The sequence below is a fragment of the Lemur catta genome, chromosome 21 (genome assembly GCF_020740605.2).
Source record: "Lemur catta isolate mLemCat1 chromosome 21, mLemCat1.pri, whole genome shotgun sequence".
Taxonomy (NCBI): Eukaryota; Metazoa; Chordata; class Mammalia; order Primates; family Lemuridae; genus Lemur; species Lemur catta.
Genome location: NC_059148.1, coordinates 17,319,165 through 17,344,264, shown reverse-complemented (window position 1 = coordinate 17,344,264; position 25,100 = coordinate 17,319,165). Strand labels below are relative to the sequence as shown.

Below are 25,100 nucleotides of genomic sequence, written 5' to 3'. Positions count from 1 at the left end.
TGACTCAGCTACACAGAAGCCAGCAATGCTCCCAGGTAGGTCAGAGGGGCGGGAGCAACAGCACTCTGAAGGAAAGGAGGCCTGTCTTTTCCGTTTTGAGAGATTCCTTTTAAAATAGTCATCCATACTTAAATAAACTTTTCTCTTTTCTTTCTTTTTTTTTTTGCCTGCTAGGGCATGATTTTTCAGTTCTATAAACTGAGCATTAACAAGCAGTGGCTCTGCCCCGTGTATAACACCATCTTCAACATAAGGAAAAGAATAGTTCTTCCCTGCACCTCTGAGATTATTCTAGTACAATCTATCATTTACTGGCCCCAAGTAGCTCAGTCTGCTCTAACGGGACATTATGCAGGTACAGTTGCTCACTGCATGTTTGAAATCATCTCCAAACTTAATTACTTTTTTTTTAATTGTTAGATTGCTAGATTCTATTCTCAACTACCCTGGCCTCCTGCTTCCTAATCCAGATTTTGTGTTGACTAAAGCTCACCGCAGATATGTTTAGTATTTGTCTAGAATCTCTAGGGAACACAGAATCAGGAGGTTAAGGGATTTTGATGTTTTCATTTTTATCAAAGTAATGCATTTTAATTTATGGGACTACAGTGCAGTTTCATGTAGAGTCCGTATAGCATTTTCCTCGTGTATGTCTCCCGTCCGCTTTTCCAAGTGTCCTTGTCACAACCTCAGGAGGTAGGTAGATGCTGTAAGCACCAACGTCCCCATTTTTCAAAAAACAAACAAACAAACAAACAAAACAAAATACAGAGTTGAGACAAAATAATTTACCACAATATACACAGTAAGTTATTGCCAAGGCTAGAAACTGAATGAATCCAGGACAATCTAGAAGCTTCACATTGTCTGCTCCACCCACCAGCTTTTGGACTTCTCTCTCTAGCCTCTCAAAGCTCAAACCACACCACACACTCCACACGGAGCTGGATCCTCTGAGCGATGCCAGCCGATGCCAGCCGTGTGCAATGCTCCGCCTCTCCCCCTCCTCTGCCCAGCTGCAGGGGAGGGAGAGGCATTTCAGAAGTGCTCTCTGGGTTTCCTTCCCTCCCCAGGGACAAGCCATCCTTTCACCTGCCGAACCATTTTTATACCCAGGAACCATCCTCAGCTCTTTTCAAAGCTACCCTGAAACGAGTCAGTACTAACCTTGTGATTTTTTTTAATCACTCCAATGGGATTATATTACAATATAACAGAGATTTCACAGATGACATTAAAAAGAATTACTTAAAGTTAAATTAAATGAAAGGAATTGCCCCCCCCCCCCGGGAAACTGGTTCAATAAGAAATACAGACCTCTCAGCTAGACGTGGTGGGCACTACCACCTGGGACACAAACCACCCACCGTAACCCTCATCCGTCAATGATCACCGATCAAGACACCAAAAGAAAGGAAGAGCTGTGGTCATGTGAATTCACAGGGTGGATGATCTCAGGCTAATTATTTCCATGTTGCGGGAGGGTGCGGCTGCTTTGAGATGAGAGATGCCCCCAGCCGGAGCCCTGTCTCTCCCAGGTGACACAGCGTCAGCTGCTAAGCCCACGTGTCAACTTCAGCACCGTGGGGCACAGTGGCCTCTGGCAAATGCCTTCCAATTCATTATAGTCACCAGGGGGCGTACTTTGTGCAGCCACAAGAAAAGGTTAACCAAGAGCCAGGCTTAGGTAAAAATAAAGCAAGTATTTCTAAATACATGCCCATAGCATTCATTCAGTCAGCAAACATGACAGAGTGGCTACGACACTCCAGGCACAGTGAATGTCAAAATGAGCGAAATCCCAAACAGGTGGAACTCACAATGGACATGTTTAAGAAGATCAGAAAATGCCCTAGACTCAAGAGTATCTACTGCCCCCACTGGCCTGAGGCTGGTGCCCGGGTCCCTCCGGGGCAAGTCCTGCCTTCTTCATGTCTCCACTTCCAAAAGCAAAAACACCCAGGACAAGGACCCCATCAAGCTCCCATCCTCAGCTTCAATGCATTCATCAGTTTATCGGATCGATTTTTCTTGTGCCAGGAAAAATTTGAAAGGAATATGATGAGAGCAAAAAAATTAAAAATTAAAAATTAAAAAATATATACAGAGGAATTCAGATAGGGAAAAGTGGCAGGAACCAGGGGGACCAAAACTTTTAAAATAATATTCAAGGACTACAAATAATGTTGACACGCTGAATCTACCTGAGATAGACTTGTCTTGGACATCCCTGGACTTCTGTTTCCTAGTCTGCCTTTTACTGAATATCACGTCCTTAGCTCTAGTATGTACAGATGATTGTATCACACTGGCTTTGAATACACAAGTGGACAGCAAACTAATGATTTTCCGCCAGCTACCCTAGAATTACACATGTACACATTCATCCAACTGGGTGAAATTTACAGCTGGCTGGTTTCCCTTCAGCGCCACAGAATGAGATCAAAGGGAGGAGCATTAAGATTCCAGCCACGGCGCCTGTGTGACACAAGGCAGGACTCAGGCAAAATACGCGTGGCAAAAGATGGCCACCGCCAGCAGGATGATGCCGTTGACGTTCGTCAATGTCCTCCACAAAGGCTTCTCAGAGGTGTCTGTCAGCTTCATCTTCAGGGCTGCCTCCTCTTCCTCGGTCAACTTGGGTCCGGTCTGCTGGTCCAGCCCACAAAACAGGTCGTAGGCCCGCCTGAAGCATCCTTTTTTCTTCTCAGGAACTTCTGTGTCAGGGGAAAGGGCATAAAAGGATTATGATTGGATATAGGCCATCATGATGGTGATAATCGAAGCCAATTCCTATAGTGGAGCACTGTCTCATTCAATGTTTCCAACCCTACTATGAGGTGTGGAATACTTTTACATGAGGAACCTGAATTTTAGAAAAAGGAAATCCCATTCCCAGAGTAGTAAAAAGAAAAGTCAAGATTCAATCCCAGATCTTCCTGATGCCAAATCTCACAATCTATCATGGCACTACCCTGCCTCCTTTTTCTGAGTTAAAATTGGATGGGATCTTCCCACCCACCGGTCTTAGGTCTGCCCTCTAGTGAAAAAATAATCTCCTCTTCCACATTAAAACCTCTCGACGCTCAAAACACTCCTCATCCACGTCCCTTTAAAATCTACGTTATGCTCACTCAACACGGGTACGTATTTGAAGGTAGGAGAATAGGGAGCGTATTCACGCCTGCCTGCTCTAGGGAAGCCAGAAGGGGCTGCCTGTTTTTAGCACCACGGTCAGCTGCCCGTGGCTCTGGGCTCCCTCCAGCACTTGCGGAGTCACAGGTTTCGGAACAGAAAGGTCCCTGCACATGGAGAGCAGACTGTATCAGAGCTGGGACCACAGGCAAAGCCTCTCCCCGAGCCTTAACTTACATGTCTGTAAATTGACACGATAAGACCAAGAGATCTTGAAGGCCCTTTCCAGAGCTGGGATTCTATGATGCTCCCGATGCCCGATGCAGAACTTGTTCTGCTGCATCCGTGCGCTCCTTCAAATCAGAGCGATGTGGCCTCTAGCACCAGGTAAAGTGCATGTGACCTTGAGCTCCCACAGTGCTGCACGCCACACAGCTCCACAACCAAACCCCATGTGTGCACCTCGCCCACGTAGGGAGGAAAAGTTGCAACACTGAGGTTGAAGAAAGCATTAACTTTAAGGATAAATCTCTGGGCACTGACTAAGCACTATCTTTTCAGGCTTCCAGAGAAATCTGATTTTTGAAGCCAGTAAGACATAACAGCCCAAGGGCCTCTATCCTATCCCTGTGATGTCACTAGAACTGACCATAGCTTTGGTGCCATCTGCTCTCACCTCACAGGCTATGTCAGAAGAGCTCTGACTCTTCTCTTGTTGTTGGCCATGCCCTAAATCAAGGCAAGGTGGCAAATTCCTCACCCACACCCAGGGATGGAGGAGCTAAAATAATTCTGCACCTCCCTCCTTCCCCCGGCCAGGCCTCAAAGTGAACGTCCTAAAACCCATTTATTCATCCCACCCACCCCTCCACTTCTCGCTCCCCCATAGGGGACAGATCTGAGCTTTGATGAAGGCATTTAGCGAAGGCTTCAGTAAAGTTGTCTTGCTGCTAACTTTTTATGGTTTGGGTATTAGTTTCGAATCTTCAATCACCTATTTCAATGGCATCCTTCGGGGCTTCTTGGAAGTCCTCCTCTCCTGCATCCAAGTCAATTCGCTCCTCTTTGCTGTTGCGCAGGCTCCAACACAGTCGGTGGAGCTGTAGAGAAGGCAGAACGGGTGAACAGAAAGATCCAAATAGCATCTTCAGACAAGAAATTAGGGAACGGAGAGATACGCATCAAGAAAGGAAAACGAATGTGGCCTCTCAGTACCAACAACAATATAGATAACAGTTCCCAACCACAGCACCATCTCTAAAAGTGTTGGGAACTTAGATGTGACTTGTACAGATGTATACGCCAGCCCTTATGATATATGTATATTCAGGGGCTGAGAGACTGGCTCCAACATAGAAATGCTTGTTGAATGAATAAACTCTTCTTTTTTTACATGTGATAAATGAATGTTTCTTTTAGCACTGGTACTAGGAAACAAGACTAGACAGCCATTTGTCTAGACCAGCAGTGGAAGTTCAGAATTTTGTACTATGTCATATCATGAGGATAAGAATCTATAGAAGTGTGGGATAGTGGACATGAGAGACTAACAAGGCAGGGAGTTGGTGGGCAAGGGATGAAAAATTACCTATGGGGACAATGTACACTGCTTGGGTGATGGGTACACCAGAAACCCATACTCCACCACTATACAATATATATTAATACATGGAACAGAATTCAACTTGTACCCCCTAAATCTATTAAAATTTTTAGAAGTAGAGTGTAAAAAATGGAGTAAAAACATACCTAATTCTCTTTTAAAAAAATCTATAGAACTATGAACCATGGGGTAGGGTTGGAGGCACAGTTTCTATTGACATAGTCTACAGCATGAACCAGAAACTGACAAACTCTGAAAACCAGTGTAACATGTTCATCCTAACCATGCCCTTAGGTGGCTACCTTGCTTTCTCTACTGCAAGAGGAAGCACAGAGCCACGTGTTTTTGGGGCTGTGATACTTTCAAAGACTAAAAACATGGAGAGGCCATTGATACATCACAGAGAAAGCTTGTGACAGATCCAGCCAATAGATGTGACGGTAGTTCTACTGCTATGAAAGCAGTCTTTGTTAGACATTAAGGTTTGTCACAGCTCTTGAAAATTTGGCAATGAGGTTGAAGGTCTCTTAGGGATTTCATAGGCCCTTAGATTTGTGCATGCATGAATAAAGTGTTATCTTTCCTTATGGATAAATCTGACATTAGCTTAACTTTCTAGCTCTGTTCCCTTGGAAACCTGAAAAAAAGTGGAATGTCATCCATGTTAGGTCACCAGACTATGTTGCTTATGGTAGAAATGGCCCATAATTGGTCATCTTTATCTGGATTGAGAGAACTAGTAATGAACCCTAAACCGATGGCGGTATCTAGAGCTAAAGAAGAGTAATTGTAATTTTTTTGAGTCTTGAATCAACTGGACTTTGATATTGTTAGAAAAGTCTTGAGTTCTACAGGCAACTGTTTGGTGGCTTAACAGAAAAAAAGATCAAGAGGTAAACCAGACTTCATGTTTCCCTGAGTGCAGAGATTTTTATAACAAGGCACATCCCTTGCTGGGATTCCTGCAAGTATTGACCATGGGACTGTTACAAGAAATATTAATATCAGTTCCTGTTTGGGAACATGGGCTTCTAAGCCAAGGTACCCCTGTGCCCGCTCATGTAATCTCATTCCCTTGCACCTGAGCTGTCACTTGGGAGCAAGAGCCAGAGACCAACCCCTGGACTGAGGTGTGGACTGCTTTGAGGACTCCCACTGAAGACATGCTTGATACTGCCCTGGTGGCACACCATGTCCCGTATCCTTCTACATGAAACCAGTGGCAACTGTGGACTATTTTAATAGTGTGGGTGTGAGATGTTTAATTGAGCTGAGGCCAACCAAGAGTGTTGTGGCATGAATATGAAACAAGGGCACAGCAGGTCTCCTACGTGGGTACTCACATGCACATCTGGAATGGGCTTGGTCAGGAGGGAGATGACCACGATGGTGATGAGGGTGATGACAAAGAGGATGATGGCAAAGTACAAGTAGTGCACCCCACAGATAATCGTGGGACAGTTACTAGGCTCCATGCAGCTCCCGGTTCCATAGGCAAACTCAGTAATCATACGGGAAATCCCGATCAGAAATCCTAAGATCAGTCCCCAAAAGGCTCCCTGTGGAAAGAAAACCCTGGGTTAGCTAGTGCTGAACACGCGAAACAGCTGGGCATTCTACCCTTCTTGGCGAGGACAGAGGCAAAGAAATAGAGGTGACAGAAATGGTAGCTCCAGGTCATCAGAACCCAGAACACTGGACTTCAGAATATGGCCAGGGTGTTACGTGAGGCCTTCGGGTGTCTATCTGTCACATTTCAGCAACATGATTTCACCAGGAGCATAAAACAAGGATTCATAATATCATGGGGTAAAGTGTCTAATAACTGATATAGGATGTCAACCCAAAGCCTGACTTCCAAAAATTCTCTTTAACTTGAAAAATAATTTGGCCTCTCCACCTGCAGCTACTGTTACCACCAACCTCTAAGATCAGGAAGAGGACAAGGATGCCCACTTTCACTGCTTTTATTCAACATAGTACTGGAAGTCTGAGCCAGAAAATTTAGGCAAGAGAAAGAAATAAAGGGCATCCAAATTGGAAAAGAAGTCACATTGTCCTTGGTTGCAGATGACATATTATACTCAGAAAAACCTGAAGACTCCACACCAAAGACGCCATTCTTAACCAAACTTTGACCTGCCTTTCCAGCTGTGTCTTCCATTATTCACATTCACTCCCTCTCAAGTCAGGTGAGATTCCTTACAAATCCTTCACCTTCACCCTTATCCTTTTACTTCTGCCTAAAAGTTCTGGGCATGGCTGCCCTCTCTGCCTTGAATGCTCTCTCTTCCCTCTCAAACTTCAAATCCTTCCAGCCCCTCCTCCTCCGAGAAGCCTTCCTTGACAGTTGCAGCTCATGTCGATATATCCTTTCTTGAATCCCTTCCTTTTTATATTATATGTCATAATTTATCCCTCAGTTGTTAATGTACCTTACATTGTTTTATGTATAAAATTCTAGAGCACTAGGGCTTGTCTTCACTGGGCCCTGAAAACTGCTGGCTGAAAGGCCAAGTTCATGGCAGAGCACTGGAGGTGTCTTGTGCTAGGACTTCCTCTGGAGCTGCTCACTCAGCACACTTCCCAGGGGGAAGGCAGAAAGAAGGCAGTCAAGCTGGGAGTGGTGGCTCGTGCCTGTAATCCTAGCACTCTGGGAGGCTGAGGCAGGAGGATGCGTTGAGGTCAGGGATTCAAGACCAGCCTGAGCAAGAGCAAGACCCCGTCTCTACTAAAAATAGAAAAAATTAGCCGGGCATGGTGGCGCATGCCTGTAGTCCCAGCTACTCAGGAGGCTGAGGCAGAAGAATCGCTTTAGCCTAGGAGTGTGAGGTTGCTGTGAGCTAGGCTGATGCCACAGCACTCTAGCCCAGGTGACAGGGTGAGACTCTGTCAAGAAAGAAAGGAAAGAAAGAAAAGAAAGAAAGAAAGAAGAAAGAAAAGAAAGAAAGAAAGAGAGAAAGAGAGAAAGAGAGAGAGAGAAACAGAGAGAGAGAGAGAGAGAGAAAGCAAGAAAGCAAGCAGGCAGTCAGGTCAAAATCACCAAGATTGGACAGAAAATGTACATTAGTTGGGAACCTGTAGCAAGGAGAACAGAGGAGTCAGAGAGAATGTGGACCCTGTACCAATTCCCAAGGAGTTTGTTCCAACGGAGCGCCCCATGGTCCCTGGGGGCTTCCCCTACAACCCCCTCGGCAGCACATCCACTTCTGTTCAAGGTCTCTGGGAAACAGGATCTTTCCCACCCAGAAAATACAAACCCACGAGGGGATTTCTGTGGCACAGTGGCTTTTCTGGACATGTCAGAATGATACCTACTGGCTCATTGACTCTCTTCCAGAAAATACCAAGCAGGAAGACAGCCGCGATGGGTGGTCCCAAGTAACTGGTGATGGACTGGATATAATCGAAGAGCTGCCCGCTTTGTGCCGATTGCACGATGGGCACCCAGGCGATGCTGATGCCAATCAGCACCAGGATGAACAGCCTGAAATCAAAGCCCCCACAACAGAGGGTCAATCAACAACTCTACATGAATAAATACCTATCACCGTGTATCTCATATATTATGCAAATATGACCACAGCAAGGAAAAAGAATCATCACATTTATTCTTGAGGCTTTTTTCTTCTGAATTCTGCCTACAGGAAAGTCATCTGTGCCTATGAGTAAGTGAAACTCACTTGACTTTCAATAGTTACCTAGGACCAGGCACCCAGGCATAAAAAAATCCCACTTTGAGAGGCAATAGATTATAGGAACAAGGTATGAATTTTGGAGCCAGAAAGTCCTGGATTCAAATCCTTATTGTCTCTGTGCGACACAGGACGCATGTCTTAACCTCTCTGAGTCTCAAGTTCTCCATCTGTAAACTGAGAATGTGACCAACCTTGCACGGTTGGAACAGGGATTAGTGGTCGTGAAGCACCTTGCAAATAGTAGACACTGTAGGAATAGTGAAAACTATTATCATTTTCTTCTTCCTCTCCTTCTTCATAATGAAGTTAAAAACACTAGCCAAGAAGAGCTTACAAAGGAACAGTCTAGGTAGGAAGGGACACGACCAGCTTTTGCGAGCTCTTTACCACGTGAGTTTCACTGTGAGTTCTGAAAAGATTGGGGATTCCCTTACGAGTGCTTAGCACTTGTGCTCATGATTTAATTAGAAAGAAGACTGCGAGTCCCTTACCTCAGTTTCCTGATTTTAAGGCAAAAGGGTCACCAACTGACCTCCCCAAAGCAGTCTTTTCACTCACATATTTCTCCCCCCGGAATGCCCTTCCCACTGCCCCCCATTTACCCAAATCCTGCCCACCACTTTGGACTCAGTTCAGGTTCTCCCTCCCCCAGAAGCCTTCCTCAGCCACACACGGCACGCCCCTGATTGCTCTTGCAGGCCCATGGCAGAGTCTGGAATGGTTTCGCATCACTGTGAGCTTATCCAGGGCAGGGACAAGCCCTAGGGCCACAGCCATGGGATGCACAAAAATCTGAACCCCCCACATCATCTCAGGGCCATGGGATCCAGACACAAGCAAAGCAAGAAAATGGTTTTCTTTCCCAGTTTGCATTCAAGCCACGTAAATAACAGGAAAAGTTAGTGCATTTCTAAGGAAAAACCAGCCCACGTAATAGTGTGGCTTCCTACGGTGCAGAGAAATAGATTCTGACCTGGTCAGATCTCCCCTGGGTGCGAGGTGTCTTGTCCCCTGAACACGGCCTGCCATTTTTCCTTTCCTTCCTTCTCCCTAATCTCGCTGACTAGAGTGATGAGGTAGCAACCCATACTCTTCCTGCACTCACTGGGAACTTTACCCTCAGCTGACATCCCAGGGACTTGTTCCCTCTGCCCTGAGCAGGTTGACCTGTCACAGCCCCATGGACAGACACACCAGAGCTCCTGTTAATGCTCTATCTGGAGTATGTGCTTGCTCCATGGGTGAGCATGATAATGAGCACATTCAGCCCAGTTTTTTGTATATTGTTGTGTCTGTCAGCCCATTTGACAACAGTAAATGAACACATAGCTTGATATTTTAACCTTTATAGAGCAGATTCACAAGCACAATCCCATTTGATCTTCACAATGATCCTGCAAAATGTTGTATCATGTGGTTGAGGCATCGAAGGCATTTGGGTCTCAAAGACGTCCAGAGTGCAATCTTTGGGGGCTGCAGTGTTGGGGGCTGGGAAGGACAGTGTGGGGCAGAATAAAGAGCCCTGGACAAGGACTCAGCTCGCTGCAGATTCCAGTCCTGCTTCTGCGCTGTCCAGGCTGCTTGGGTTTAAGCAGGATGGGCCTCAGTTTGCTCACTGATAGTCTGAGGGTTTGGTTAGATGATCTCTTACATCCCTTCTAACTCCAGAGGGGCATTGTTCAGTGATCTCCAATTTCAAGTTAAATGCCTCTGAAGGGCAAATATAACCAGCCACAGAGGTTACTCCCATTTCCCCTGGGCATTTGCCAGTCTTCCCCAGCTCAACGGGGAGCACAGGTGGAACCTCTTTGATCATTCATGTGTCCGTGGTACATGGCAGGGGGAAGCCGCATTTACCTTCCTGCGATCATGAGCTCTTTCTCCGATGCTCCCTTCCGCACCTTGGTGTAGATGTCCATGGTGAAGAGGGTGCTGGCACTGTTGAAGATGGAGGTCAGGGAGCTCATGAGAGAGGCCAGCATGACCGACAGCATCAGGCCTCGCAGCCCTGGAAGAGAAGGAGGTTCTGAGTGGCACGTACAGCACCCTCAGCTCTGTTGTGCCTGGAAAATATGAGGACTCAAGGTTTGTTTGCCTTCGGAAACCATGCCATGTTCTCCAGTTTATCTCCCCAGAAAAACTGGAAGCTTAAAGAAGTGGACTATGGCTTTAAATTATATTATAAGCCCACAGCAGCCAACACGGAGCTAAAAACACAGTATTTATGAAGTGAATATTTTGCAAGTAGATGATGATGATAATGATGATGATGGTGGTGGTGGTGGTGGTGGGTGTGTGTGTGTGTGTATATGTTTCCATCAGAGGAGACTTTCATAAGTTCTCTCACCCAAAAGATTCGTGATATAGCAAAAGAGATTTAAACTAGGATTCAGACTATGAGATTTTTCAACAAAGTGAAAAGACAGCCAAAGAATGGGAGAAAATATGTGTAAATGATTTATCTGATAAGGGTCTAGTACACAGAACAAATTAAAAAACTCTTACGACTCATTTTAAAAAAAACTAAATAACCTGATTTAAAATGGCAGAACAGACGCTTCTCCAGAGATATACAAGTGGCCAATAATGACATGAGAAGATGCTCGACATCAGGGAAATTCAAATCAAAGCCACAATGACATACTACTTCACACCCACTAGGATGGCTACACTAAAAAAATAAAATACGGATAATAACAGCTGAAATCTGCCTCTCTGGAGCTTCACACGCAGTCCTCATGCTGCCCAACCCAACAGGTCCTGCTCTTCATCCACTTTACCGTCTTTCATATTTTCAAAGACAGCTCATGCTCCTTTGAACTCTCTCTTCTCTAAGCTAAATACCCTCTATTTCTTTCAATATTCCTATGAAATTGCGTTTGGGGGACCCAAATATACAGAACTTGACTTATTTCTCTGTTAAACTTCAGTTTGTTAGATTTGAGTCAACATTCACAACTCTGGAGGTCTTTTTTGGAACACGAGTCTGTCATTTCTCTAGGTTTTGTATCTGTAAAGAACGGTATAGTCTCAGGGGCCAGTCACCTTTCAATGCGAATGATAAAGGCTGTCTCTTCCAGTTATTATGTCATTGATTGGGAAGATTTTTTTTTAAATGGTTCCTCTTGAGTTTGTATGATGTAGCTCACAGACTATTGGAGCTATAGAAGGAAGTATAAAGATCATCTAGTCAAACTCTCTCTCGGTGTTTCAGTTGATAGAACAAAAGTCTGTTGCAAGGAGTGAGTAGGTCAGGCTTCCAGCCCTAGCTCTGCCATTTGCTCTGGGTTACTTCACCCTGAAATGGGTAAACTGGAATAGAATTCTCCCTTCTGTTCTATACTCTTTTCAAACCCTCATTCATTTATTCACTCAACAAATATTTATTGAACATAATTTTACAGAAGTCCAGGCAAGAAATAATGGTATATCAGACTAGGGCAACAGCAGTATAAATAGAGGTAGATGAATATAAGAGATATTTAGGAAACAAAAGAGACACATTTTGATGTGGGTTGGTGCAGGAACATTTGCTGGCTGAGTAGAGGAGGCTGAATCTCCAAATAGGACACAAAGGAAGAAATGAAGAGGATGGAGGGAAAAAGGGACAAACGGGAGAATATATATAGTGTTATGGAATCCAAGGGAATGGAGTAAGTCAAGAAGGGTGGGTGATCAATAATGCTAAATGCTACTTGAGAGGTCACATATAGTGAGGAATGAAAAATATCTGCTTGGTCCAGCACAGGGAGGTCATTAAGGAATTCAGCATTTATGGAAGCCAGACTGTAGCCAAAAGGGAGGGAATGGCCACAGCATTTGTAAGCAGAGAATTGTGCTGTTCTACATGCCACACGCCTTCCTGCTGTGCATAGTGTTCAGAGCCACGGTCCTCCCTTGGGTTGGGGAGGTCTGCCAGTCTAAAGAAATAACACAAACACCCCCACAGAGGCCATTGCCATCCAAGCCAGAACTCCAGAAGAGCCGTTGTGACCTTTGCTAATTGCAACCTTAATTAATAAGCAGCCTGGTTCAGTGGAATAGTTAACTGTTACTCCCATTTTTATAGAATTTGAATGCAAATGGTTTGCCCAATATCATGCATGAAATCTGTGGTTTAAAAAAACAAAAGACCCCTCCCAAATTCCTCAATTCCAGCCTTGAGCAGAGTTAAGCAAACCAGATGGCAGACACCAAGTTGCTGCATGACCTTGAACAAAGCACTTCTGCTCTGAGGCCTCAGTTTCCCTAACTGTAAAAATGAAGGAGTTTGGATGGTTTCTACATTTCTTTACAGTAATAAAATTTTATAAGTTTATTCTAAGTCTTCCTGGCTAATAACTTTGAGTCTCCTGAGATCCCCTAACCTAACAAGATTTGCACCCCTTGAGTCAGAATTAGGAGATTTTGTTTCAACGTGAAACAAGAAGAACATGGTCAACCCCAAATCTCTCACTATTCCGGATGGATTCGAACTCCTGGGCTCAAGCGATCCTCATGCATCAGCCTCCAGAATAGCTGGGACTACAAGCATGCACCACCATGCCTGGCTAGGTACCATATTCTTTGTAGTGAGAACTCCCCTTGAATCCCATCTATGTACCGTCTCAAACTTCCTCATTCTAGAGCTAAAATCTTGCCTTTTTCTCCATGTATTTCCTTGGAACAGCCTAGAAGTCACTTCGTTTTCCAAATAAAACTCCCTTGGACCTAGGATGCTTAGTTCAAGACCTCATGTTAATATCTGTTGGAGAGCTTTTTTAAAATATATTTTCAACTGGCAAACAAAAATTGTATATATCTGTCATGTACAACATGATGTTTTGAAATATGTCTCCATTGTGGAGTAGCTAAATTGAGCTAATTAACAAATGCATTGCCTCACATGCTTATCATTTTTTGTGCTGAGAGCACTTACAATCTACTCCCTTAGCAATTTTCAAGTCTATAGTACATTGTTATTAACTGTAGTCACCATGTTGTACAATAGATCTCTTGAATTTATTCCTCCTATCTAGCTGAAATTTTGTATCTCTTGACCAAGATCTCCCCAAACCATCCACCACTCCAGCCCCTAGTAACTACCATTCTAGTCTCTGCTTCTATGAGTTCTATGACATTTTTAGATCCTACATGTAAGAGACAACATGCAGTATTTGTCTGAGTCTAGATCATTTCACTTAACATGTTTTCCAGGTTTATTCACATTGTCACAAATGACAGGATTTCCCTCTTTTGGAGGCTGAATAGAATTCCATGGTGTATATACTATATGCTACATTTTCTTTATCCATCCATCCATTCACAGGCACTTAGGCTGACTCCGTATCTTGGCTGTTGTGAATAGTGCTGCGATGAACATCTCTCTCTTCGACACATTGATTCCCTTCCCTTTGGATAGACACCCGGTAGTGGGATTTCTGGATCATATGGTAGCTCTGGTTTTAATTTTTTGAGGAACTTCCATACTGTTTTCCACAATGGCTGCATTAATTTATGTTCCCTCTGTTGAAAAGCTTTGAAAGACCTAGATGAGCATGGAAAAGTCATGTTTTTCCCAACAAGATCACCTCCTTTCCAAGCCCGACTGACAGGCAAGTGGCAGAACTCACAGAGCCTAACTAAGCCACATGTCTCCTTGCCACTGAGGGAGGCGTGTTCAGAAACTGAGGACACTTGCAATGAAGTTTTCTCTACTGGCCTCCCCACCGCCCCCAGGCTCAGAAATGGCTTTGCCCCAGGAGGCCCACAGACATCTAGGTGGCGCCCAAACCCCCCCCCCCAGCCTCCCAAGAAAGACTCTCACCATTAGGCATGAGCTCCACCACCAACGTTGGGTAGGCAATGTTGGTGCAGCCAACTCTGGTGCCGCAGTATTTCTCGCATTCCGAGGGGAGGACACAGGCAATTTTTTCTGGGGAGAGACGAAGAGCCATGTCGGCAAGCAGACATTAGGGAAATAGTTCCACAATTCACCTTCTGAAAACAAGGCTTCAGATAGGACACTGCTGCCCAGTGCCCTGAAATGGTTCCCCAAAGAGCGTAGCTCTCCACTGAGACCTCCCACACCTGCCCCTGCCCTGTTGGGCCCGTTATACCCCCAAGCTCAGAGAAGGGGGGAAAGACAGTTGCTGGGCAGGGGAGGAAAGGAAACAAAGAAATGTTCAGGGTGAAAAAGGGAGGGGACACAAGATTCAGCAACAGTCAAGCAAAAATTAGTAGGAAGAAGTGACCTGGAGGCATGTCATGACTTTGGAAGATTTGGGGGGAAAAGGGCAAAACAATTGCCAGTGTAAGAAACCAGGGAAGATAACTCTAAAATTTCTGTGCCTTCAGTTTGCTCACTGTCTCTTAAAGGGAGCAGTAAGCCTCGGGAAGCAAGGCAAGAATACAGAACTTCAGAAGTAACCAAAGCCAGAGAAAGGGAGAGTGGCCTGTGAGTCCAGCAGAAGCCACTACCTGTGTACAGGATGCGGCTGATCATCCCCGGCATCACCAGGAGGAACATGGGCAGCAGCTTCAGGTACCCACACATGGTGCAGCCGGCCTTCACGTGAGACATGTTCTTGGCAGAGAGGCAGCGCTGCACAATGACCTGCCAGGAAAAGCCCAGTGAGGGAGGGGTGCAGGCCAGACACCCCGTGACATCCTCCTGCTACCCCAGCTTCTCCATCCTGGGTCCTTGGCCTGGCACTCCTGTGTCCCTAGGGCTCAGCAACCTACAGACCATGTGAGCCTTCCCTTCCCTTTCCTAACCCCACAAGCCACAGAGAGTCGGGAGTTCCTGTCGTGCCCTGAGAAGACCCTGCCCACCCTGCACATCTGGCTTGGGTACCTGATCCGTGCACCAGTACCACAGGCCCAGGATGGCCAGCCCAAAGATGAGCCCAGGCCACGGGATGTCTCCATCGATGGGATCTCGGAAGATGTGGAAGGAATCGGCCCTCGGGGTGTAGCATTCTTCACTGGCGGTGACGTTGCCATCAGAAATCACGGTCGGAATGGCTTGCATGTATTTTTCCATGAAGGCGTCATACCCTCCCACTTCGTGAAAAGCTGGAAAACATTGGTACAAAAACAAACATTCGGAAACTCTCAACACTTTATATTAATAGAAGTTTCTTTCTGTGGATGCCTGAGAAACGGACAGGGCGCAATCAACAAACAGAGCCCTCCCTGTGTGGTCTCGGGCAAGTCACTTTCCCATTCTGGGCCTCAGCTGTCTCATCTGTACAATGGGATTGTTAACCCCTCGGGGGCTGATGTGAGGACCCAAAGCAGTAACTTGTAAAAGTGCTTTAACCATAAACTTCTTTACAAAAGGGAAGGTATTTTACTTCTTAAAAGAAAGACCTTGGTTTTGCACCATTTGCAAAGACTGTTTTTTCCCCTCACCCCTTACAGTCAACCACGGCCTTTGGAACCCCAGACCCAGACCTAGAGAGGCACACACCGTGACACACACAGTGGCCTTCGGGACCCTGGACACAGACCTACCAACCCTGATCCCAGCAGTGTGGTGAGACGGACAGAAAATGGGTGAGAAATCTGGAACTCTGCCACCTCCCCACTGTGTGTCCTTGAGTAAGTCACTCCAGTCCCTGCCTTGCTGACCCCCGGGGCCTTCTGGGAAAAACCAGATGAAAGTTCTTGGGAAACAGAAGAGTACAGAGCAGAAAAGAGTCTTTGCAGGACCCGCAGAGAGCCCTGTGCAGCCCAAAACAGAAATGTACCTTATATCCTCCCACAACAAGTACCCCTAGATCTAGGGTTTCTGATCCAGGATTTCACAGACAAGCAAAATTTCAAAAAGTTGGGAGGGTCAACGTTGAGTAGCCAAGTTTTTAATTTTGTCAGATAAGGGCATTAAAAGGAAAATTACCACCTACCGTCAACAATTCATAAAAGAGAGGACATTTAACATCAAAATGTAGACAGGACATAATCTAAGATTGAAGATGCAACATTTGAATAGATTTAGCTTGATGGATATATTTTTTTTGTCCAGTTTCTCTGCAGACAGAGCACCATGTTATCACAGGGCCACACTGGGGACCACTGGCCCAGACTGTCAAGAGAGGGTGTCAGGGAATCCAGGTGTTCTCCGGGCCAGCCCCAACTGGAGTCCTCCAGCGGTGAGGAAGCTGCCCCTGCACACCCCAGTGACGGCCAGTCTAGGCTGGACCACTCCCCTTGGGAGAGCAGAGGGCACCCAAGCTCACCGCCCAGATTGGTGGCAGGTGGAGAGGCCATCCTTGCTTTTCTCCTCCTGGGGCACAGGCCCTCTACCTCTGCACCCACCTTCTCAGCCGCCCTGGCCCCACTTACCAAACCCAGTCAGAATAAGAGATCCCACCAGCATGATCGCTGTCTGCAAGGTGTCCGTGTAAATCACAGCCGCAAGGCCCCCTAAGTAGGCAAGCAGACAACACATCGGACCTCACGTGGAAAGCCACCTGCCTGCCTGCTTCCTTTCCCACCTCCGCCCTCTCCCTCTTGCACACCTCCTGAGAACCCCCTCAGTCACCCACGTGCTTTTTCTTCCTTCCCTCACTTGCCCTGTTCAAGTATTCCCACACCTCTGCTTTTTAGAGAAGTGCTTGCAAGACCCTTAGGAAAGGAGAATGTTTCTCCCTACTTGAAGGGGAAGAGCCTGATGTGACTCTTTTATGCCAGGACACAGCTCAAACGAGACGGCTCCTCTGTGATTAGAGGAAGCATCTTCCACAAACGAGGGCAGGGAGGAGCAAAGAGCTGACCATAGAGGTGTCTGGGGACACTACCAAATTGGCACATCTCAAAGAGCTACTTCTATGTCCACTCTCTCTTTTCTCAGACCTCTAAGTAATTTCCTGTCCCCAGAGCTATGCGGCTCCAGTTGAGCAGCAGATCCTGTCCCCCAGCCCAAGCTAGGCAGAGTAACACCTCTGCAAAGGAGCCCCCAATTGTTATTCACGCACCAGCTTCTTTGGTCGCCTTTTGAGTCTTCCTCTAAAACCTCTTCATATGTGTCACTTCCTCTCTCCCTCCCTATAGTGGTTCCCAGTCCCTGACTCCTCAAATCCAAGGCCTCTGTCTGGCCCGTGTACTTGACCTCATTTGAACCATCAAGCCCTATGGCCCAACTCCACCCGAGCACACTGCCTGCGCCCCATGCAGTGTCCATCCTGCCTCCATTGCCCTGCTCTCACTTAATTCCCGCACCTGGCTCTCCCCTGATCCTCCCGACTTAGCTAAGTCATCTCCACAGCCTGCAGGGCCAACCTCTGCTGAGCTCCTGTAAGAAGTTGCCCTGACTGTTCCAGCCAATGCTGGAGTTTTCTGAGACCACTCGCATACCTTGTAGGGCCTGTGAGTGTGGGCCAAGCAAATATGGCATGCTCTGGGCGTGTCTCTCCTCTTCCAGAGCCTCCTACTTCCTTTTCTCCTCCAAGCACCTAACCCTGAGCTGAGCCTGGGCTGCTGGATAATATGAAGGAACTCACCTGTGATTGTATAAAGGCCAGTGATCACTAATAAGAGAAAGATGGCCAGGTATAGATTCAGGCCCATGGCCAGATTGATGAATATGGCGCCAGAGAAGATGTCAGCCTGGAAGGAGAAGAGAGGCAGAGTTAGGAGTGAAAGAGGCCAGCTGGCCACAGGGTCCATGGTCTCTCTACTCCTGAGTTTCCAAGCAAGCTTTATTCAAGATGATAATAGGTCTTCCATGATAACAAGAATTGCATGGTCCAAAAGGTCTGTGAAATGCTGGACTGAGAAAAGTTGAGGTAGTTTCTTTGCAATGCAACTTCTCTGAGCCTTTAATATACACCATGTACTGTGAACGGACTACAGAACTCTTTTTGCCAAGGAACAACTATTAACACCTTGAGGTTCCTCCCAACCCACCCGTAGACTGGTGCTATAAGCTATCGTGCATCACTTACACCTAGTGTACACAGGTTTGCCAGATCTACTCCCAAAAGCAAGTCTGAGTGCTGGAGACTCCATGAGTGGCAAACCCCACCTCCACCCTGGAGTGGAGAGAAACTTCAGCAAGATCATAATTTTATCTCCCAGCCGGGATGGAGGCCATCTTGACTCACACACAACCAGAACATCACCAAGCACCTCTTAAGTGGCAGGCTTGGTACCAGATTATCTCATGTCATTTTCAGGAGAACTGTTCCCTCTTCACTCCTGAATTCACCAGTTATGTTTTTTGACACAGTTTTCCCACTGCCCCTCTTTCTCCTCCTCCCTGTCTCATTGAGCCATCCAGTAATGAACTTTCTACCTGGCTGGATGGATGGTGCAGTTACTAACACATACCAGCAGAGGGCGCCAGAGTCACTCAAAATAAACTGTCATGTCGTCTCCCAAATATTAAATATTGATACTACCAGAAAGGGCAGTATTAAGGGATGATCATGGTGAATCTTTTGTTTACAAATCTCCAGGTGCAGAAGAAGCTAGATTTCCCGTATATGGAATGCACAAGCTGTTTTATTGCACAAAACCTAATACAGTTCGGGGCATGCAAAGAGCCCTGGGGAATGGGCCAACGGGATTGGCCTGGGATCTCTGGCATCTCCTCTGTAATCTCATCTCGCCCTCCCCACCCCATTGCAGCTCCTGGGGGCACTCCAGTGGCTAAGGTCCCCCACCACACCTTCCTGTCCCTCCCAACAGAACCTCCTAGTCTCTCCCTCCATTACCAGAGAGATTGTCTAATATCAGCTCCATGCTTATGTGCCAATGCATGAGCCATGGGGAGTAACTCAGCCCCCTCCCCTAACATGGGCCTTCTGAGGACCCCGGGCTTTAGCTTTAGAATCCCCTGCAGATTCTCTAGCCCCAGGGGACCTAAGGGCCAAGAGGTGAGAAGAGAGAGATGGTGGCTTAGAAAGAGGCATCCCCGCTGCCCCTGAGGCTATGGTCAGAGGACCTGGGTTTGAGTCCCACTATTGCCACTCGAGGCCTGAGTGCCTTGGACAAAACATTTCACCTCTCCACTTCTCAGTGTCCTTACCTTTAAACAGGAAGTCCTGACTCCAGGGGCTTGTGAATTTCAGTGGCTGGAAGCAGGAAAGTCCTGCAGCCAGGAAAGCCTCCCCCTCCCAGGCCCTGGACTGGTTCCATCCTGCCCTCTGCAGCGGCCCAAGAAGAGGAAAGAGCCTCCGCTATACATTCATCCCACTAAAGGTAAAACAGCCCCTGCACACTGGGCCCCTTGAAAGAGTAATGAATATTCATAATACCGGTCACCCTCTTCCCATGCCTCTAGATAATCACATAAAGTTACCTAAATTAAACAGGCCCCATGTGTTGATTACAGTGGAATTCTGCTAAATGCACACACTTTTGATTTGGTGGATAAGCTAATAGGCACAAATGAGCTATAAAAAGATTCCAAGGCTGCTACTGCCTTAAAAATGCCCTGCGTTGGTTTATTTTCCAGAGTAGTTAATTTTTAATGCTTTATGACATTAAAGCACCATGGTAAACTGTGATATCCTCATCAATATTTCGCTGACTGTCATTAGTCACAAGTAACACGCAACTCCTGCAATAATGCTAGCAATGAAATCTGTAAAGACTTCGGAGAAGTGTTGAGCTCTTAGCAATTTTTTTATGATGTTCTTTTTCCCTCTACCAGCACAGATAAAGAATTCTAAGAAAACCTCCCTAGTGAATTGAAGAAACCTAGGACACAGTCTTCTTCCCATGAGTCAGTTCCTGACTTCAGAGATGAATTCTGTCCTTGGAACCCCAAAAGCCAGCAGGAGTGCCTGCTTAGCTAAGCTCAGGCAGGTGACTCCAGCTCAGCAAACCCACTTTAGCCCGCGTGCTCTGACATCATCTCTGGTTCTCCCAAGCTGCCCAAACTTTTTCCTGCTTCACTAGGGGGTTTTGCCTTCATATCTAGGGATGTTTACCGTTTACCAAGGGCTTTCATATGATGCATCATTTTGATCTCCAAAACAACATTGAAAAGGAAAGGAAAGGACCTCTTTTCTGGAATATTTTCTGCATAGAACAAGGTCATTTTTAACCAAAAATAATATTTTTAATTTTTTCATTTACTTTTTAAAGAAGAATTATTTAAAATAATTATAAAAATGAAAACTGGACAAACGTTTGCAGTTTGATGCCACATGTGGGGAGAAAGATAATAAAATGGTGTGAATATTCTGATTGCAATTCTATAAAAGAATACACACAATAAGGACAAAGCCAAAATATGAAAATATTTGTATTAGAGTTACAGGATTATGGGGGCTTCCCCCACACACCAAGTTTTTTTTTTTAATGCCATTGTTATATGTTTTTTACAGTTTCAAAGGTGGGGGGAGCAGAAATCTTAAAACACAATATATTCTTTATGGATATAAGGGTATACATATATATGTAGTAAAAATATAAAAGCACAGACTAGAAGAATACACACCAAGCTCAAGACAGCATTTACCTTTTAGGAAGGAGGGAACTAGGATCAGGAGGGGGTACGGGTACAGGTGAGCCTTCACTTATATCTGTTATGCTTTATTTCTTTCAAAAAATAATAAATTGATCTATAAAATTTGAGCAGTGGATATAAAGGTATTTGCTGTATTATCCTTTGGGCTTTTCTGTATGTTTGAAGGATTTCATTAAATTTTTCATTTATAAAATTAAGGGACTAAAGAGGAAAGTGTCCCCTCTATTATAAAGCCTATGAGGCCATTTGTTTCACAGCTCATCCCACAGCTCCTTCCCTAAACTAGTGTTAACTCTTGGAAAAGGAGGAGAGAGAAGAGAGAGGGAGAGAAAAATGGAAAGAGAGAGAGAGTGGAGGGGGGGAGAGAGCATGAGAGAAAGAGTAAGAAGGAGGAGAAGGAAGAGGAGGAAGAGGAAAAGGAAAGAAGGAGAGAGGGAGGAAGGGAAGGAAACTTCTCCAGTGCTACTATGCAAAACCAACTTGAAGAGAAATAGAAAATTATGGTCCTCCAGATCAGCAATTGGCAAACTTTTTTTGTAAAGGGGCAGGTAGTAAATATGTTAGGCTTTGCATTTATCATCTTGGTCAAACTCTGCAATTAAAACATGAAAGCGGCCAGGCGCGGTGGCTCACGCCTGTAATCCTAGCACTCTGGGAGGCCGAGGCGGGTGGATTAATTGAGCTCAGGAGTTCAAGACCAGCCTGAGCAAGAGCGAGACCCCGTCTCTACTAAAAATTGAAAGAAATTATATGGACAACTAAAAATATATACAGAAAAAATTAGCCAGGCATGGTGGCACATGACTGTAGTCCCAGCTACTTGGGAGGCTGAGGCAGGAGGATCGCTTGAGCCCAGGAGTTGGAGGTTGCTGTGAGCTAGGCTGACGCCACGGCACTCTAGCCTAGGTGACAGAGTGGGACTCTGTCTCAAAAAAAAAAAACATGAAAGCAACCACAGACAACATAAACAAACGGCTTTGGCTGTGTTCCAATAAAACTTTATTTACAAAAACAGCTAATGGGTTGGATTTAGCCCAGGGACTTTGTTCTCACCGCTTTGAAAGTCTGGCTAAACAATGTCCATGGGACTCATGGGGGGGAAATGAAAATACAGACCCCATTTGGAAAACCTCTGGGAGTAACGGAGTCTCTGATCGTGATGTTTTGAGATGCTGTGATTTTATGCGTGGGTGTGTTTGCTGCCCATGCTGGTCCTACCCAAGGTGTGTCCGAGCACTCGGTGAATCCTGCCTAGCAATGAGGTTCCAGATGGAGAAGCCCCATTACTCAAATTTCTCGTCCCATTTGTGAAAGTAATGCCCTTCGAACCTTAAGAAACGCCAGAGCTCTTATTTTCACCCAAGGATCCAATATGGACAGTGGAGTTGCTGTAAAAGTTTATTGCCATCGTGATCTGTGATAATAGCCCCAGGAAATACGAACGGGGACAAGGACATTGAGCCATCACGTGTCATTCAGAAAATCTGAGGCTTTATCTCAAGCGATTGCACACATTTGAATAAGACACACGACACCAGGAAATTTTACAGAACAGAATACCTCTTGGAGCTTGATAAGGCAGGGTGCCCAAGGGAGCCAATAAATCCAGGAGCTCGTGGAGAAACAATAAATTCTGGGTCTCTGAGCGCAAAAGGGTGTGACCACAAGGTGGTAGCCATAACCAACGCTCCGTGGCACTACTGTCCAATGGCCAGGGCCACATCCGAGCCCTGCACCTGCCCCCATGCCCTGTGCTTGCCTTCTCCCATCAAATACACACCCCCGGATCCCTACATCCTCCCCAAGCCTTCATGGCAGGTTCCTGGCTGTTCCCTGTCTGGACATGGGTCTCATAAGCCATCCTTCCTCTCTTCTCACCATTGCAACCATGCCTTCACACACACACACACACACACACACACACACACATGGACACGACAAAACTGATTAGTCTTGGTTTGTGTGCAGGGTAAATCCCTTTGTTAACTAACAGTTCTTTTGTCCATGAGCCCGGCACTCCCGTGTATCTCAATGTGAACTCCTAGCAGGTATAGTTCACATCACTGTAATTCTTTTAAAAATTTCATGCTCTATGACCCACAGTGAACCCGAAGCCAGACAGATTGACAAAGACAAAGCCATGCCTGTCTGCATCCCTGCCCACCTTCCCTCTGCCTAGATGTCCCTCCTTCAGATCCCTCGGGCACACAAGGTGCTGCAGCTAATGTCCTCTCCTGACAGTCCTCTCAAATCCTACTCTAAGCAACTCATTTATATTGTGAGGTTCATTTAAACTGCCACTCTTAGTTTCTCACAGAATCTTGAATTTTAACCTACCCGGTACTGGAGGAATGAAAGACTTAGAAGGCAGAAGGGACATAATGTCAGAAGGTTTGGATTCAGTGTCAAAAAGCTTGCTTCTCATCACCCTTCTGGCTCCTGTTGAACCCCACAAAGTTCCTTTCCCTCTCTGGACCCCAGTTTCCCCAGCTGTAAAATGAAAGCCTAGGACATAAGACTAGAGGATCTATCTCATTCTGTCAATCTACGCCTTCACCCTATCCAAGCACGGTGCAGAGCTGTGGGGAGAACACAGACTTTGGGACTAGAGAGACCCAGATTCCAATCCTGGCTTTGCCATCCGCTAGCTGTGTGATATGGGGAAAATTACCTAACTTCTCTGAGACTCAGTTTTCTCTTCCATGAAGTGGAAAATAAAATAAAAGTCCCTACCCATGCAGTACTGGCATGAGAACTGGAGAGGGTGTACGTAAAGCCCCTGCTGGAGACTTAATGAAGAGACAGGCACTACGTAAAGAGCAGCTGTCATCCTTCTTGTGCGTTCGCCAGGGGCTCACTGGCCTCCGTCAGCAGGTGGAGCAAGTGTGACATTGGCCAGGGCCTTCAGTATGGAGCCCCAAAAACCACACAGAGAGGGAGCAGCCTACAACCACGTACGGTTCAAAAGCAAAATTTAGAAAAACGTGACGGTTGAGGGATGTGCCCCGTCAGTATCTGAGCTGAAGGAGGCTGTCCCTCGGCTCCCTAGGGGCTCCCAAGTACAAGGAGGTTTAATCAGTAACCTGAAAAATAGGTGGGGTGACAGGGAAGGCAGGGAGAGAGGTTGGGCACTTAGTTTATTTATATGACCACCCCTACACCAGCTCCAAGGGCAAAGAGTGCCCTTTCCATGGCAACCACAGTCAACAGACTTTCACCAGCTTGAACTGTGGACTTGGAAAATGCTTGCCTTGGAGAAGGGGAAGAAGCCCTTCTCTACATGCACATTAGACAGGTATCACCTCACGAGCTGAACCAAGGAGCGACTCCCTCCCCAACCTTCCCCTCCTTGCAAGGTGACCTGCCCAGCCTCCTGCTTGCATTCCTTTTTGTCTTCTTAGACTGATGCCCTGCCCTCCCTCAGGAAACCAAGGCCTCATGCCTCAGCCCTCCCAGCATTTCCCAGTCCAGGCTCTGCACACCAGTCTAGCAAAATAAGATGGAAAAGCTGGGGCTTTTCATTTGTAACTAAAAACTAACCCTGAAGGAGAAGAGGAGAAAGTGAAGGAGACAGAATTGTGACATTAGTAGAAAAGGCCCAAAGGCACCTATCAAGGGCAGGAGCAGTGCGAGTCAGGAATCTGCACAAACAGGAAGCACTATTGCTGAGTGTTAGTCCCAACTCCAAGGCAAAACCTCATCATTCTTATCAATAATAGCATGTTTTCATTGAGTTGTATAAAAACTTATATGCTAGACCATTCAATGGGAAAACAATAGTCTCTTTAATAAATAGTGCTGGGAGAACTGGATATCCACATGCAAAAGAATGAAATATTTAGAGCCCTACCTCATGCCATACACAAAAATTAACTCAAAATGGATCAAAGCCCTAAATGTAAGAGCGAAAACTACAAAACTCTAAAGAGAAAACATAGGGGGTACATTTTCATAACCTTGGATTTGGCAATAGAGTCTGACAAATGATATCAAAACCATGAGCAACAAAAGATAAAATAGATAAATTGGACTTCACCAAGATTTAAAACCTTTATGCATCAAAGGACACTACCAAGAAAGTGAAAAGACCGCCTACAGAGTGGAAGAAAATATTCGCAAGACATACCTGATAAGGGTCTAGCATCCAGAATATATAAAGAACTTTTACAACTGAACAACAAAAAGACAAATAACCCAATCA

General features: G+C 45.9%; 1 protein-coding gene across 1 annotated transcript in view; it reads right to left on the bottom strand.

Moving 5' to 3' along the window:
* Positions 1-1,163: 1,163 nt before the first annotated feature.
* The window catches only part of SLC5A1 (solute carrier family 5 member 1), a 52,623-nt gene continuing 28,686 nt past the window's right edge, over positions 1,164-25,100 (bottom strand). Inside the window, exons 6-15 of the mRNA XM_045534569.1 lie at positions 17,922-18,027; positions 16,765-16,845; positions 15,272-15,492; positions 14,896-15,031; positions 14,243-14,350; positions 10,294-10,444; positions 8,057-8,225; positions 6,082-6,297; positions 4,130-4,235; positions 1,164-2,717 (exon numbers count right to left, since the gene is read on the bottom strand). Of these exons, the coding sequence (XP_045390525.1) occupies positions 2,500-2,717; positions 4,130-4,235; positions 6,082-6,297; positions 8,057-8,225; positions 10,294-10,444; positions 14,243-14,350; positions 14,896-15,031; positions 15,272-15,492; positions 16,765-16,845; positions 17,922-18,027 (1,512 nt within the window). The 3' untranslated portion in view covers positions 1,164-2,499. The remainder of the gene's footprint in view (positions 2,718-4,129; positions 4,236-6,081; positions 6,298-8,056; positions 8,226-10,293; positions 10,445-14,242; positions 14,351-14,895; positions 15,032-15,271; positions 15,493-16,764; positions 16,846-17,921; positions 18,028-25,100) is intronic.